The sequence below is a fragment of the Bombina bombina genome, chromosome 3, assembly GCF_027579735.1.
Source record: "Bombina bombina isolate aBomBom1 chromosome 3, aBomBom1.pri, whole genome shotgun sequence".
NCBI lineage: Eukaryota > Metazoa > Chordata > Amphibia > Anura > Bombinatoridae > Bombina > Bombina bombina.
Window position 1 is genome coordinate 582,541,805 of NC_069501.1, and position 16,193 is coordinate 582,557,997.

At 39.0% G+C, this 16,193-nt stretch overlaps 1 protein-coding gene across 6 annotated transcripts in view; it reads right to left on the minus strand.

The window, feature by feature from the left end:
- Positions 1 to 4,063: 4,063 nt before the first annotated feature.
- Positions 4,064 to 16,193, minus strand: part of EPHA10 (EPH receptor A10) — a 1,001,793-nt gene continuing 989,663 nt past the window's right edge. For all 6 annotated transcript variants that reach the window (XM_053707154.1, XM_053707156.1, XM_053707152.1 and 3 more), the window contains 2 exons: positions 5,221 to 5,376; positions 4,064 to 4,198 (listed from right to left, as the gene is read on the minus strand). In XM_053707154.1, coding sequence (XP_053563129.1) covers positions 4,084 to 4,198; positions 5,221 to 5,376 — 271 coding nt within the window. In that variant the 3' untranslated portion in view covers positions 4,064 to 4,083. The remainder of the gene's footprint in view (positions 4,199 to 5,220; positions 5,377 to 16,193) is intronic.

Sequence of the window (16,193 nt, forward strand, 5' to 3'; positions counted from 1 at the left end):
ACAAAAGCTAAAAGTTACGGAAAAATATTAAAATGAGCACACTTTTATTGAAATTTGCAATGTGCTTTTAGTAATCTAAAACTGTACAATTATTTCTTTTTACAACCTGTTGATTACAATCCCAACCTAAAGCTCTTTATTTTCTTTTGAGGCATATAGTCAGTGTTATTTTGCGCAAGACAGTTATGTTTTTTTTATGCCATTAGAATATACATTTTGCATCTGTCATAGGTTACACAAACAAAACAGATTTAGGCTGAAGACTCAAATGGCAGAGCACCTGGAAACGAATACCATTTTATTACAACCATTTTGAACTTTTTTAACCCTTTGAGTGCTAAGCACTTTCCCACCTGGGTGCTAAGATTTTTTAATGTTTTTTTTATGTTTTTAACAATTTTTTAAAACTTTCTTTTAAAAAAATTTCAGACCCCCAATACTTACACTGTTGGAAAGGTTATGTGGTTACCTTTCCAATGGTGGGTCTTGGGGGTCTGTAGCTGCTTAGATGCTTGAGATACAGGCTTCTAAGCAGCATGTCCCCTGCTCCTATACTTAACATTGTTAAGTATAAATAAAGTTGTGCGGTGACGTCATCACGTTATTGCGCGTGACGTCACCACGCAAAACGGAAAGCCCCGGCGATGCCTGTCATTCTACAGGCACGATCGCCGGGGTAGGAGTGGGTGGGAGCCCCCAGATCTCCCTCAAGGTGGGAGAGTGCTAGCGACGGCTCTGAGCCGTCATTAGCACCAGAGTGGGAAACTCTGCGACTGCTCAGAGCCGTCGTTACCAGTCAAGGGGTTAAGGGACATGAAACCCAACATTTTTCTTACATGATTAAGAGAGAACATACAATTTTGAACAACTTTCCACTTTACTTCTATGACCAAATTTGCTTAATTCTCTCATTATCCTTTGATGAAGCAGCAGCAATGTTCTACAGGGGGACTAGCTGAACATATCAGGTGAGCCAATCAGCAGCTAGGTTCCAGTAGTGCATTGCTGCTCCTGATCTTACCTAAGTAAGGTTTAGTCTGTATGCACATCTTTTGCAACATTTTATAAATAATATGCCCATATAAAGAAATTACTTTTATGCTCCTTCTAACCAGGTAAAGTAATGTAATGACCAATAGCTGAAAATCACTCAGAAGGAATCTCTGTCACTGAATCATATCCCAGTTCTACTTAGAGTGCATTCATCATAGTGAGAAAGGCAAAATCTTCAAAGGACATAAAACACTTTTAAATTGTTATTTAACATTTTTATTATATGTAGTTAAAAAAAAATTGCAATATACTTTCATTATTCATTTAGTGCAATATACCTGTAATTTAATTGTGAAAATTGTGGGCTTTTCCAGTTCCTGTTAAAATTGAAAGTACAGACTGCCGACCTAACACAAAGTCATTGGTTGCACACTCTATTTATACCCATTTATAACTGTCTCTGATTGTCCCCATCAGAGAATGGTAGTGTAGGGTAGCCTTTTGCCTGTAACAAAATGAAAGGCCTTACCCCCAAGTTGACAAGAAAACAAAGTGTGTGTTTTGGTGTAGCAAATATGTTGCGAGTTAAGGGGTGGGTTTTATTGACAAGATTTAATCCCAGGGAGTTAGGCTTCAGTCTCTTTCTCCTTTAAATCTTCTTGTGAGAATGTTCCCACCTGTCCCTCCCTTGTTATCTGTTTTTACAGGTTGTTGTGCCGGACACCAAGGCCAAATGGCTCCCTTAGGGTTGATGGTCCAGCATTAGAGGCTGGGATAGGTTTAGTGGGCCAAATCTTGGTTAGGCCTTGGCTTGTAAGTTTTGACGCTTCCCAGGGAGTAATTTATTGAAGGGATTGTTACCCCAGTGCCTTTTAGGTTTGAGCTGCCAAATAGCAGGGGTCATAGTCCCTAATTTTGAAGTATAAAGTCTTTAAGGGTGATAATCAGGCTAATGAGTTGATGTCCCTAGGTCATGCCCTGGGGTAACTCGCCGTATGGGTCTGCTGGCTGAAGATCCCTTAGGCTGTTTGTGCCTCATGATGGGACAGGGCCTCACTAGGCTCTTCGAAACTCTATTACATCTTGGGCCTTGACCTCAAGCTATAGAGAGTATTTTGTTAGGGCCTCAGATGCCACCACCATAGTTAATTATTTATGACTTTGTGAAAGCCTTAGTTTCATGATCATGGCATTGTTTTATACCCAGCTCTGAGTGTGTGTATTTTTATAGTGTTGGGTAGTTAAGTTGGTTATGCTAAGGGTTGTAGTGTCACAAATGGGGACTTAGTCCTTCCTTAAGTAACCTAGGTTACAACATAACGGTGGCCATTGTTTTAAGAACACTAAAACGTTACACTTATTTTTTCATATTTAAACAACTAATATAATTAAAAACATCTGCATATTATTCTCAGGCTAATTTTTTGTTTTGAATATATTTTTTTATCTAACATTTATTTAGTGTTTAATATCATGTTCAATTCCTGTAAATGCTTACTTACATATGTGTTATTTAAGCATGGCAGTGTACAGCTTTAATTATTCTGACTTTTTCATGTCATAAACAACTGCCACCATTTGCTTAATGAAACCTATTTATAGATATTGCAGTATGTACTGTAAATTACTAAGACATAAATATGTCAGTTGTATTTAAATATGCAAAAGGAAAGATAAATTCTACATAGATAGTAAAAAACAATGTGACTGATAGTGCATGTTAAAAATTAGAGGACAATTTGACATTGCTGCAACATATACAAATAAAGTATAATTAAGAAATAGGCTATCCTTATTTCTCTTTTAAGTATAATTAACTGTCTATCAAATTCTTGGAAGTGGATGTGATCTTCTTTCATCTTGTAGCAATTTTTAAAGAGGAGAGTTTGTAAATTTTGTAACACAACCTGACAATATTTTATTAGTTCCTTAATGTGGCTGATGCCAGTTCTTCAAACAACAAAGAACTTCACCTAACAAATGGCTGGAATCGCAAAGGAGATGGAAGTCATTATCCGACACAAATGTATTTCAAGGGAATCAAATGTAAGAGTTTATTATTAAATATACTTTAGTTGTACAGCCTCAATTTTATTAACTATGTTTGTTTATTGTAATAGAACATTAGACCCCTGTAAATAAAAAAAAAACTAATGTTCAAGTTCTCACAATGATTGGTGTGTTACATTTGTAAACTTTGCACAATTTATTTTCTTATAGCCATTTTTTATTTTTTTTATTTTCGGATTAACAAAACGCTTCCGTAAAAAAAGACTTTACAGTTGTTTGTTCTTGACTTGGTTTTACACTACACCTCCCTCCCCTCTGCTAAAACGTGTCAGATAAACCTTTGCAAAGTAAGTGATTGCTTGCTAGAACTTCAACTCTAAGACAAATTGTACCACTTCAGCTTCATTTCGTTTGCCCCATGAGAGAACAGCCATCATTTAATGCCGCTGAGGAAAAAGTGCTTAGTAGGTAAGAAAAGGAAATAGACTAGCACTTTCTGTACCAAACACATATCACTTGGCTGCTTGAACTGGTATAAAAAAAGTCTTTTTTTTTTTTCTTTTCTTTTTTTTATCATTCTGTAAAAATAAAAGCTATTTATGGGAGTCAGTACAACACAGTTGCTGTTAGAAAAATACTTATAAGTACTTATAGTAATGGAGTAGTTGGCACCAAAAACATTACAACATGTACCCCATTTAAAAAGCAAGTGCACACTTTTTGTATAAGTTCACCCTGTATGCCTATGTATCATACAGACACTTGGGTTAAAAAAAAAACCTTTCAAATCTGCCGTTTCTTTGTATTGGGAATGCACAAACCGATTAACTCCTTCCGAAAAAGGGAATAAAAATAAATAAATCATCCGTACATCTACGTCATCTTCCACACGTGACACGGGCATTCCAATCATTTGGCAAAATCATCATTGCTTGGAGTTTAAAGAGATCTCGGATTCATCTGGGTTCCGATTATATTTGTCAATACTCCTTCAATTCTGCCTCTGTATTTTGCTTGTGTGGCCTGCACAGCTCTCTCCTTGGAGTTTAAGTTCCAGAGTTTGTGTTGTTTTGTCCTGCGTCAAACCTGCACTCCACGTCCGTGCATCTGAATAACTTGGGCCCTCAGGGTCTGAATACCACTGAGAATAGTTTTCTGGTGCTCCAAAGAACTAATCCCGAGACTCATTACATCCCTGAGAAACAGATGAATAGAATGTTTTAATGAAATGTAATAACAAGAGATATTTTATATGAGCTTTTCAGATAACCTAACATTCATGCAAGAGTCAGGAGGACCCTAAACCTACAAAAAATATACGCAGTGATTTATTGATGTCACAGAAACTCATATATCTGTCTCTAATTGGCCACAACAGAGGTGGTAAGAAAAAAATATACTTAAACTTGGTTTGGTATTGATTATAAAACAATTACATTTTTGATTATTTCTAAAGGCATTTTATTTTGTAAACAGGTAATTTCCCATGCAGTTATTAACTGTTGATAAATACTATGCATATTTAAATAAAATACTTTCCCTGTGCTGCGGAATCTGTTGCCGCTTTATAAATAAAGAATAAGAATAATAATAATTGTGTTTGATAAAGCTGTACACAAATATTCCCTACTGCTCTGCAAACTGATTTTTTTTTTTAAAGTTTTACAATAAAAAATAAGGACATATTACTTATCTTAGCCTTAAAGAGACATTATAGTTGAACAATGACATGCTCTAATTCGTTAGAGCATGAAATGTTAGAATTTACAACACTGCAACTCTGTGTGTTTAATCCCTGTAAAACCCCTGCATAGTAGAAGTACTGCTCTGTAGTGATCTGTGGGTCCTGAATGGTATTTCTACTATGTGTTTAACCCCTTTGCAGGGGTTAAACACATAAAGGCACAAGGTCTAACAAAGCATGTGTATTTTGTTTTATTCTAATGGCCCTTTAAAACTAACACTAATTACAAACTGAAAGTATACAAGGTCAGCCATTTTATTTTTTATAATCTACAAGCAAACTGAACCTAAACAATACTTGTATATTCCCATCATCTGATGTCCTTGTGTCTTTTGCAGGGGGGAAAAAATCACAGTCTGAATTACAAACGTTCACAGTTTTTTTAAATGGACCAGTTCTGAATTTAAATTCACTAAAGATCAAATAACTTTCTAAAGAAGCAAATCTGTACTCCCTATTTTTAGTAAACTTACTGAACTGTCATTCTGGCCACAGACTCCAAATAACAATATCCTGCTGCCGTGAAGTTATCTTTGTACCTCTCCATCTCGATGGCCTCCAACCATTCTCCAACAGAGTTAAATGAAGGGAACGTTGTAAAAGTTCGTTCAATCAATGGGATGGAGGTGCTGTGCGTTCTAAATGAAAAAAACAAAACAGTAATAAATTAGCGTACAAAATGATTTTAGGATGCTTATGTACATTAGATAATTTTATCACTGGAATATTATGTCTGTTTAAGAAAAGTATTGTTTACACAGTACTGAATGACTAAATCTGAATATTGTCAGCCATCATCTTTAACTTTTATTTCCTTGTTCATACCACATCAGAAAATTCTTTCAGACAGTTTTAATGTTTTATTTGTTAAGTGCATGGTAGTTTAATGTGGAACCTGTGTCATTCTATGTAACCATGGCAACACTAAAAAGCATCTATAGGGAAAAAAATAGCACCAGTTTCTGCAGACAGTTATATGGCAGCAATATATGTTGTATCCTGAGTAAATAGTGGGATTTGAGTCCTTAACAATTGTTACAAGAATATATACAGTATATATATATATATATATATATATATATATATATATATATATATATATATATATAAATATATATATATATATATATATAAATATGCACATGAATAGTTATTAGATATAATAAATAACTTTTAGAGGCATATTTAACAAATGTCTGTCGGACCTGATCCGACAGTGCGGATCAGGTCCGACAGACATCGCTAAATGCGGAGAGCAATACGCTCTTCGTATTCAGCATTGCACCAGCAGCTCACAATCGGCCGCCAGCAGAGGGTGTCAATCAACCCGATCATACTCAATCTGATTACATTACAGCGATTCCTGTCCGCCTCATCAGAGCAGACGGACAGGGTTATGGTGCAGCAGTCTTTGTGACCGCGAGAAACACGAGCCCTTAAGCTCCATTCGGAGCTTGATAAATAGGCGCCTTTGTGTTTATAAACGAATATAAAACTGCGAAAAGAAACGCATTAAGATTATTTTCTTATTGTACTATTGTTTGCTTAGAATAATGCATTTAAAAACAGGCAATGGGTTTAAAAACATATTTTAAGTCAGATCTGGATTACAGTGCGCTGGTCAGGAGATAAAGACAGCTGGTGAACCAATCAAGATCACCAATCAATGGCTGAGTTCAGCTCTGGAGCAGAAGTGCATTGCCACTCCAGAACTAACCCCTGAATAGTGCAATAAGAAAATAGATTACATTTTCTTATTGCTTTTGATGTCCCTTTAAGTATGTCCCTTTAAGCATTATCAAGTGCAACCTCTTTGTTCATTTGTGCTATATTACAATCTAAATACGACGGGCACAGATAAGTGCTTTATAAACCATAAACCTATAATTCAGTATCATCATAAAAATACATTATGATGCCGCAGAGCTGTGTGATGAACTTCTCAGATTAGCGTTAATATATATATATTCATGCCTTTTTGTATTAATGTCCATGGCGGCAGCACTCAAGATGAGGGCATCTATTGTGTCAGAGAAAAGAGATCATTCTAACAGCGAGAAATAACTATCATTAGCAATCCTTATTTTATTGAATAACAGATAGGCAGCTGTGTAGAACAAGGCTATTAATCCCCTAATCCAAAGAAGTTAATCTCATAGTGATTATATATTTGCCAAGTGAGGCCCGCAGCAGAGTTATGGCCTGGAAGCAACTGCCTCTTCTTTTGTAAATGTCCTTATACAGCTTAAATAGTTTCTAACAACTGAACCTGTAGGGGTCATGCTGGGGAATTTAAAAAGAGCATTACAGTCATTTATGTATATCTAAATGTACAGCATTGCAAAAATATCTAGATATAAAATTACATTAAAAAAAAAGATTTTAAAACTGATTTTGCTAAGAAAATGTACAGTTTTACAGCCCAGGAATATACCATTTGAAAATTAGCGTATTTAATTTACTGTAGCTAGTTATGGACAGATATAAATGAGCTCCTGCTCAAACAATCACTTTGCAGTATGTAGGATGGTCAAAGTTCTGAATATCACAAAATACACTCCAGAATCTCTGGCGTGGGGGTGGTAAAAACACAATTTTCAGATTTACATTACAAGAAAAGTAGTTTGCGCTAAGCACTGCAAGGGCTCCATAACATCCTCTGCTGCTTGTTTAATGGAACCTCTAATGTGTAATTAGGAGATATAAAATACTTTGCAGTGTATTTTTTTTTATTTTTTATTGCCTGCATTTTCAGCAATTTAAGTTTCTTTAGAGAAGTTGGAGCCCACCCAATACTATCCACAGCATTAAAAACCCAACCCTTGGCACCTCGTGGACCTGCCCCACAATTCCCCCTCAATTCCCAGTACAAGAGAGCCTAAGAAAGTTTGCCTCATGTATGCCACTGGTGTGATCGCTCTGCCACTGAATGGCGCCAACATTCAATTCCCATGCTCTGGAGCTGCCGCTGGCTGCAAAGACTAACAGCAGCAAGTGAACAGCAACAGTAACCCCTTTAAATCCTTAATCCTGCTGGGGACTACACTACTGCTGACTCTGTTCATTAGAAGTGCTGCAGGACTCATGGTATGTTTAGCATATAAAGTGACATTAAACTGCTGGATATAATTATACTACCACTGTTATTGCTCACCATGCTACTGTATTTCCCTCTGTACCTGCAGCTCTATTTAAAGCTGTTCTCTTATTTAAACTCATTACAGAATCCAGCTGGTAAAGCTGTGCATTTTTTACTGGGTGCCGCCATCTTGTAGCAGCGTATTGTTGCACACTGTGTTAAGAGCAGTGCACTCTCACAGATCTGGGATGCTACTGGCATTTTAACAGCTGTACCTGCACTTCCGTTTAGCTCCCATAATAGAGAGCGGATGGGTTACATTTTTGCAATTTTTTGCACAGTTTAAAAGTTACATAACAAATATAAGTTCCAAGATGGCGACACCTAGGGTAAGGATGCAGAGCTTCACTAACTGATAATAGTAAGGGGTTAATACAAGAGAACATCTTTAAGACAGCAGCAGGCATAGGAGGAAGAACAACAGTATGATGAGTAGTAACCACGCTACCGTAGTTGTACTCAGCAGTTTAATGTCCCTTTAAGACAGTTGTGGAAAAACTATGACACAAGTGCCCAAGATGGCATAATGAACAAATGTTTTGGCACTACACCTATAGGCTACCACAAAACTGCTTGGTTTCACTAACTGCAATTAAAGTGCTTAATAAATGTATAATTTGGTGTCACTTTACAAATAAACAATGATGATGATAATGATAATAATAATGATAATAATAATAATAATATTTCTTTTGAATAATGCAATGTAACAGAAATTAAACTTCAATTGATGATATATATTTTGAATTAGAAATGAAAAATAAATACAAAACAGTAAAAACAATCTTTGTGGTTCACTTTTTTCTATTTATTTTGCTTGCTTCTCCCTTAAAGTTTAAATGGACATGAAACCCAATACGATTATTTCCTGATATTGATTCAGCATACAATGTTAAACACATTTTAAATTTACTTCTGTTGTTACATTTGTTTTGTTCTCTTGGTGGTCTTTGTTGAAAAGCATACGTAGGTAGGCTCAGGAGTTGGGTGCTAGTTGCTGATTGGTGACTACACATATATACCTTTTATCATTGGCATACTGATATGCTGCCAGTAGTGCATTGCTGCTCCTTTAATAAAGAATAGCAAGACAATGAAGCAAAATTGATAATAGAAGTAATTTGTAAAGTTGTTTAAAATTGTATGCTCTATCTGAACCATGGAAGGAAAAATGTTGGGTTTCATGTCCCTTTAAACCATATTATGTATTGGTTTCAAGATTTATAGTATGAAAACTGTTACAATCTGTTAAAATCCCATTATAGAAGATGATATAGGTCATGGCAACTTTTTTTATGGAAATTTATTTCTCACAATCTTCTTAATTTTAGGTTTTCCAAATTAATTTTAAAATAAAAAAAAAAGGTTTTGTTGTAAAATATAGTTGCAAAAATATAATTGAGCAAACATGCCCAGTAACCCTATCATGTCCATATACAAATAGCATTCATATTGTTTAAACTTATCAAAAACACCACTCTTTCCAATTGCAAAACACACAAATCGACTCCATTAACCCCATTAACTCAGATTCAGATTTCAGTGATTGACATTCATTATTGGTTGTTCAGGGTGCCGTTGTGGAAATATGGAGTTTAAATCTCATGGCCATTATCCAGCTCAGCTGTGTTTGACTCAGAACGATTGTGATCACTTTGTTAATAAACAAATAAATAAATAACCTCTATTCACATTTTTCCAATATTAAAAAAAATGAAAGATTGGGATCCACCCCATATTTGGAATCAAAGGGTTTAACAAGGTAGATTGTGTAATATGATCATTTACTTCTTAAAAGGGAAGAGTCCACAGCTGCATTCATTACTTTTGGGAAATACAGAACCTGGCCACCAGGAGGAGGCAAAGACACCCCAGCCAAAGGCTTAAATACCTTCCCCACTTCCCACATCCCCCAGTCATTCTTTGCCTTTCGTCACAGGAGGTTGGCAGAGAAGTATCAGAAGTTTCAGATAGTCTCTCATGGAGGGTAGTACTCTTCACAATTGGATTGGAGTTTTAAGCAATCCTGTCAGCCTCTCAGTGAGAGCATGGATAAAAGTTAGAGTCCAGAGATGCAGGGAGAGTTTTCCTGTGAACCCATCCCAACTCATGTTAACAGCTCCTATGTAATCAGCATTGATGAGTTTTGCTGCCTACCTTTCTTCACTCAAGTCCATATCAGAAGCGAGGCTACTAACTGTCACACTTGAAGGGCCGTGTTCCTGTTCCACAACGTAGATTCCAGTAAGATCATTTTATTTCAATATGTGAATGTAATGTTAACAAAACAAGGAATCATGGGTTAATATCTCCTGAGGGGGGTTATTGAACAGGGGGGACTTTAAATCATGTTATTATATGGTTCTATCTGCAAATGTGTAGCTATACTTAGGCTCATGGCCTTCTTTTAATGACGCAATCTTTCCAGATTGTGTGCCCTTTTCGTGACTGGCACGGTGCACCTCGTGACGGGTGCAGTTACGTTGTTCTCACTTCCATATGCTGACTGTGTGCGACTGAGAGAGTCTTGCTCGTGGGTTTTCTGGGTCACAGGAGGTGGTGAGTGCCCCAGCCATTGGGGGTGTTAAAGGATGCCAGTTAGTTTTTGTAATTTTTGTAATCTATCTCGGAGCCAGGGTCTTCAGTTGATCCAGCAAGGGAATATTGCCTTCCATTATAGACTGGTTCACCTTCGTGTTCTTTTAAGACATGTTTTGGCAATGTTGGAGGATCCCAGTCCTTGTGGGCCGAGGGATCCGTTGCCTTAGAAGCTGGATGGCAAAATGGATATGAGGTTTGGGGATGAAGCCAATCTTCTTAATGTCGCCGTTTTTCTTTTGCTTTGTGTATTTCGGTTCCAGTTCTGAGCTTGGGTGAATGGGGTTTTTATTCAGCTGGTTCCGTTGTCGTCCTCATTCACCTTGGGTGTTCACCTTATGGGTGCTGCCTTTATTTTATTTTTTGATTCAGATGGATGTGTTTGATTTGTTTTTTTCCTAAGCTCATTTCTGTTAGAAGTTCTTCTTTATGAACGTTCTTCTCTGGAACCGATACTTGCGGCTTAGGTCGCGTGGGCACTTTCTCAGAAGTTGTGCACTTGTTGAATAATAGAATTATGTTTTTCTAATTCAGTTATGGATCCTTCGGGACAAATTTTCTTGGACCTTGGGAAGTTGTAGAGTGTCCTTATACCAGGCAGGTACTGGTTGGATACCTTTTTCGGCTGTTACCAGGTTTCAAGTCACCCTCGTGGTGCTGATTAATCCTGCTGGATTTTGAATGTCTCTTGGCCTATGCTATGGACTCTGGGCTTGGATCCTACCGAAGAATGAGGCCTTTTGTTTAAATACAACCTCTCTGAATGGAGGGTTATGAGTGCCAATCTAGGTTGTCTTTTCAGGCTTCTTGCCTGGGATACGGATCTGTTTTTGCAGACACTATCATGGTTCTTAAGAACTCCGGGGACTCAGAACCGTTATTCCATTCTTGGAGTGGGAGAAGTGTGTGACCTATGTGGTCTGGTGTGCCGAGTGATTAATAATTTGCATTTTCACTCGAGGTTCTTCCAAATGCTGACTCTTTAGCCTATTAAGCATTTTATTGCGGTGGCGGAGTTTCCTTCCTTCCCACCTTGGGTGGATTATATGGTCGGGATGAGTGGGCATATTCTTTCTCTGCTCAGAGTTGTGTTACTCTATGAGTTGGTGTGCAAGCTTTCCCTGCCTTCTGTGGGGAGCTGCGAAGCTCCGGCTGTTGCCTGCATAAAGAAGATTTTGGTAGATAGATCCTTCAAGGATCTCGAGCTGTTGTCTCTTCCATTACCCTTGGTCTGACTATGATCTTGACGTTCGGGTGTAATCCCATCCTCTTGCAACTCTAGCCTCGTGGCTTGTCAGTGAAGGGGCGAGGTCGGTAACGGAGAGCCGCCTTTCTGTGGTCAGGTAGTTGACCATTTATCCTCGATGCTCCATTGGGGGCTTCGTGGGTGGTGTCTTAAGTTCGAATGACAAGCAGGGTCCAGGGTTCTCATTCGCCTTCAGGTGTTGGTTGCTCCCTTGCCTGTGTGTGTAGCGCATATTAACGCTAGCCTACGAGATTTCTGGGTGATCCAAGTGCCCTGGGTGCTGAATCTTAGACCGTTAAGGAAGTCCTTTGTGACTTTTGGGTTTGAGGCTATTGCTAGATCGCTAAGTCTACGGATCTTAGAGGTGCATTCCTTCTTGTAGAAGGCAGTTTAGGGTTCCTCTGGAAGTTAGATTGGCGTTTTATTCCTTTTTTGAGGACCCTGACCCAGGTACGTGTCTCTCCTTGGATGGGTGTGGACGATTCAATCTCACACTAGATGTTGTGGTCCCGTGGGCCTCTCTCCATAGAGGCTGGGGCTCTGTGAGAGATGCCTTGTTTTGTGGCTTAGGCTTTAGGTCCTTCTGACGGTTCCCTACTGGTATTCTGGCGCATTTACTCTGTTCCTGTAGACTCCAGGTATCCTCACCTGAGTTGGCGAAATGGCCAAGAGGTTTCACCTCTATGGTAGGGTAGGTATCTATTGTTTATTTCCTTCTCTTCTAGAGCAGGGGTACAGTTCTCCTAATTCGGAGTTACCTTAGTATTTGGAGCGACCTGTGGGTCTTGCCTAGTAAGGGTATTTTCCCTGCTTGCGTTCCAGAATCCTGGAAGAGGAATTGCGATGTGCATGGGTTACACAATGTCTATCTTGACTAATGGTAGCATACCATTTGTTGTAACGGTCAGCGGTCTAACCGGGGGCTTTGTTCCTACGCTGACCCTTCCTTTTTTTTCCCAGAAGTCTGGGATTCTTGTCTTTGGTCTTTACTAGTCTTTGGGCTGGGACCATTATCCTAGAGGGAAGATTGGGGGTTGGTTATTCTATGCAGGGTTTTCCTTAGAGTCGGTTCTTTCCTTTGTAGGAGGTCTTGGATGTCCTTCTTCTTTCCACTGGCTTTGGTGCTGGGAGGGGGCACTCCTTGGAGCCCGATATTCAGAGGGATATGAGCACTTTTTGGAGAACTCTTTACTAAAAGCTGGGATAGTTATCCTATTTCTGCTGTCTCTGCTGTCTAGCTTGCCGATCTAGATCTGATATAAGGCATCAGGGAACTCATGGTTTTCCTGGAATACCTTTGGGTATTGTTCAGTGTCAGGGATATGAGGGTGTTCCTCAAGGCCTTTTTTGGGACATGTTTCCCTGGGTTTGGATCTCTTCTTCTCCGGTCCTTGTGTTTCTAGGGAGTTTGCCTCCCTGGGCATTGCTATTGTACGACAACCATGGGTTGTTCTATGTTCTGCAGAGTGGAATGAGCCTTTGGATTTTTCTTGAGATTCTGTTTCTTTTTGGGGGCAGATAGAGGTCCTTGTCTTGGCTGGGTACCTTCATGGGAGTCGTGATCCACGGGGCTGACACCTCGGAGGTTGTTTGGGCTTGACGAACTCTGGGACTTAGTGGTTTAGTCCAGATTTGCCGGCGGTGTAACTAATGTGCAGTTAACTGGGCTTCGGGTTTCACCCGTGTTATCTATACTTTTTAGGGTTCGAGTAATCAGGCTGTGGTGCCTTTCTAAGGGGCCACCTTTGTACCGACCCGTTGTTTGCATTCAGTGTCCTCTAGCTAGGTATTCTTTTCCCAAAAGTAATGAGTGCAGCTGTGGACTCTTCCCTTTTAAGAAGAAAAACATAAATTATGCTTACCTGATCATTTCATTTTCTTCTGAAATGAAGAGTCCACAGCTCCTGCCCGTGTTTTTATCTATGAGGCGGCTGTAATTTTTTGTTCTTCTGGCACCTTTTTTTCACCCGTATATTTTTCCTACTGTTCCTTGTTCCCTCGGCAGAATGACTGGGGGATGAGGGAAGTGGGGAAGGTATTTAAGCATTTGGCTGGGGTGTCTTTGCCTCCTCCTGTTGGCCAGGTTCTGTATTTCCCAAAAGTAATGAATGCAGCTGTGGACTCTTTCCTTCAGAAGAAAATGAAATTATCAGGTAAGCATAATTTATGTTTTCTTCCTGAATGACCTCTCACCACCTAAAGAATAACATGCCAAAGACTGAGCTTCAAATTTCCCCCTCTAGCTCTAATCCAATTTCTGACTTTTCTTTCACTGTCAATGGCATCACTCCCCATAACCCCACGTCCGCTGCCTCAGAGTTACACAACTCCAATCTGTCCTTCATCCCCCACATCCAATTGCTCTTTCATCCTGCCTCAATCAGGTAATGTTTATAAAACTCTTCTGTTTCTGAATGCTGACACCAGTAAGCAACTAATCCAGTCCCTTGTCATTTCCCAAGTTTACTGCTGCAATAACCTACTAACTGACCTTCCTCAGTTTATTTCTCACAATCTTCTTAATTTTAGGTTTTCCAAATTAATTTTAAAATAAAAAAAAAAGGTTTTGTTGTAAAATATAGTTGCAAAAATATAATTGAGCAAACATGCCCAGTAACCCTATCATGTCCATATACAAATAGCATTCATATTGTTTAAACTTATCAAAAACACCACTCTTTCCAATTGAAAAACACACAAATCGACTCCATTAACCCCATTAACTCAGATTCAGATTTCAGTGATTGACATTCATTATTGGTTGTTCAGGGTGCCGTTGTGGAAATATGGAGTTTAAATCTCATGGCCATTATCCAGCTCAGCTGTGTTTGACTCAGAACGATTGTGATCACTTTGTTAATAAACAAATAAATAAATAACCTCTATTCACATTTTTCCAATATTAAAAAAAATGAAAGATTGGGATCCACCCCATATTTGGAATCAAAGGGTTTAACAAGGTAGATTGTGTAATATGATCATTTACTTCTTAAAAGGGAAGAGTCCACAGCTGCATTCATTACTTTTGGGAAATACAGAACCTGGCCACCAGGAGGAGGCAAAGACACCCCAGCCAAAGGCTTAAATACCTTCCCCACTTCCCACATCCCCCAGTCATTCTTTGCCTTTCGTCACAGGAGGTTGGCAGAGAAGTATCAGAAGTTTCAGATAGTCTCTCATGGAGGGTAGTACTCTTCACAATTGGATTGGAGTTTTAAGCAATCCTGTCAGCCTCTCAGTGAGAGCATGGATAAAAGTTAGAGTCCAGAGATGCAGGGAGAGTTTTCCTGTGAACCCATCCCAACTCATGTTAACAGCTCCTATGTAATCAGCATTGATGAGTTTTGCTGCCTACCTTTCTTCACTCAAGTCCATATCAGAAGCGAGGCTACTAACTGTCACACTTGAAGGGCCGTGTTCCTGTTCCACAACGTAGATTCCAGTAAGATCATTTTATTTCAATATGTGAATGTAATGTTAACAAAACAAGGAATCATGGGTTAATATCTCCTGAGGGGGGTTATTGAACAGGGGGGACTTTAAATCATGTTATTATATGGTTCTATCTGCAAATGTGTAGCTATACTTAGGCTCATGGCCTTCTTTTAATGACGCAATCTTTCCAGATTGTGTGCCCTTTTCGTGACTGGCACGGTGCACCTCGTGACGGGTGCAGTTACGTTGTTCTCACTTCCATATGCTGACTGTGTGCGACTGAGAGAGTCTTGCTCGTGGGTTTTCTGGGTCACAGGAGGTGGTGAGTGCCCCAGCCATTGGGGGTGTTAAAGGATGCCAGTTAGTTTTTGTAATTTTTGTAATCTATCTCGGAGCCAGGGTCTTCAGTTGATCCAGCAAGGGAATATTGCCTTCCATTATAGACTGGTTCACCTTCGTGTTCTTTTAAGACATGTTTTGGCAATGTTGGAGGATCCCAGTCCTTGTGGGCCGAGGGATCCGTTGCCTTAGAAGCTGGATGGCAAAATGGATATGAGGTTTGGGGATGAAGCCAATCTTCTTAATGTCGCCGTTTTTCTTTTGCTTTGTGTATTTCGGTTCCAGTTCTGAGCTTGGGTGAATGGGGTTTTTATTCAGCTGGTTCCGTTGTCGTCCTCATTCACCTTGGGTGTTCACCTTATGGGTGCTGCCTTTATTTTATTTTTTGATTCAGATGGATGTGTTTGATTTGTTTTTTTCCTAAGCTCATTTCTGTTAGAAGTTCTTCTTTATGAACGTTCTTCTCTGGAACCGATACTTGCGGCTTAGGTCGCGTGGGCACTTTCTCAGAAGTTGTGCACTTGTTGAATAATAGAATTATGTTTTTCTAATTCAGTTATGGATCCTTCGGGACAAATTTTCTTGGACCTTGGGAAGTTGTAGAGTGTCCTTATACCAGGCAGGTACTGGTTGGATACCTTTTTCGGCTGTTACCAGGTTTCAAGTCACCCTCGTGGTGCTGATTAATC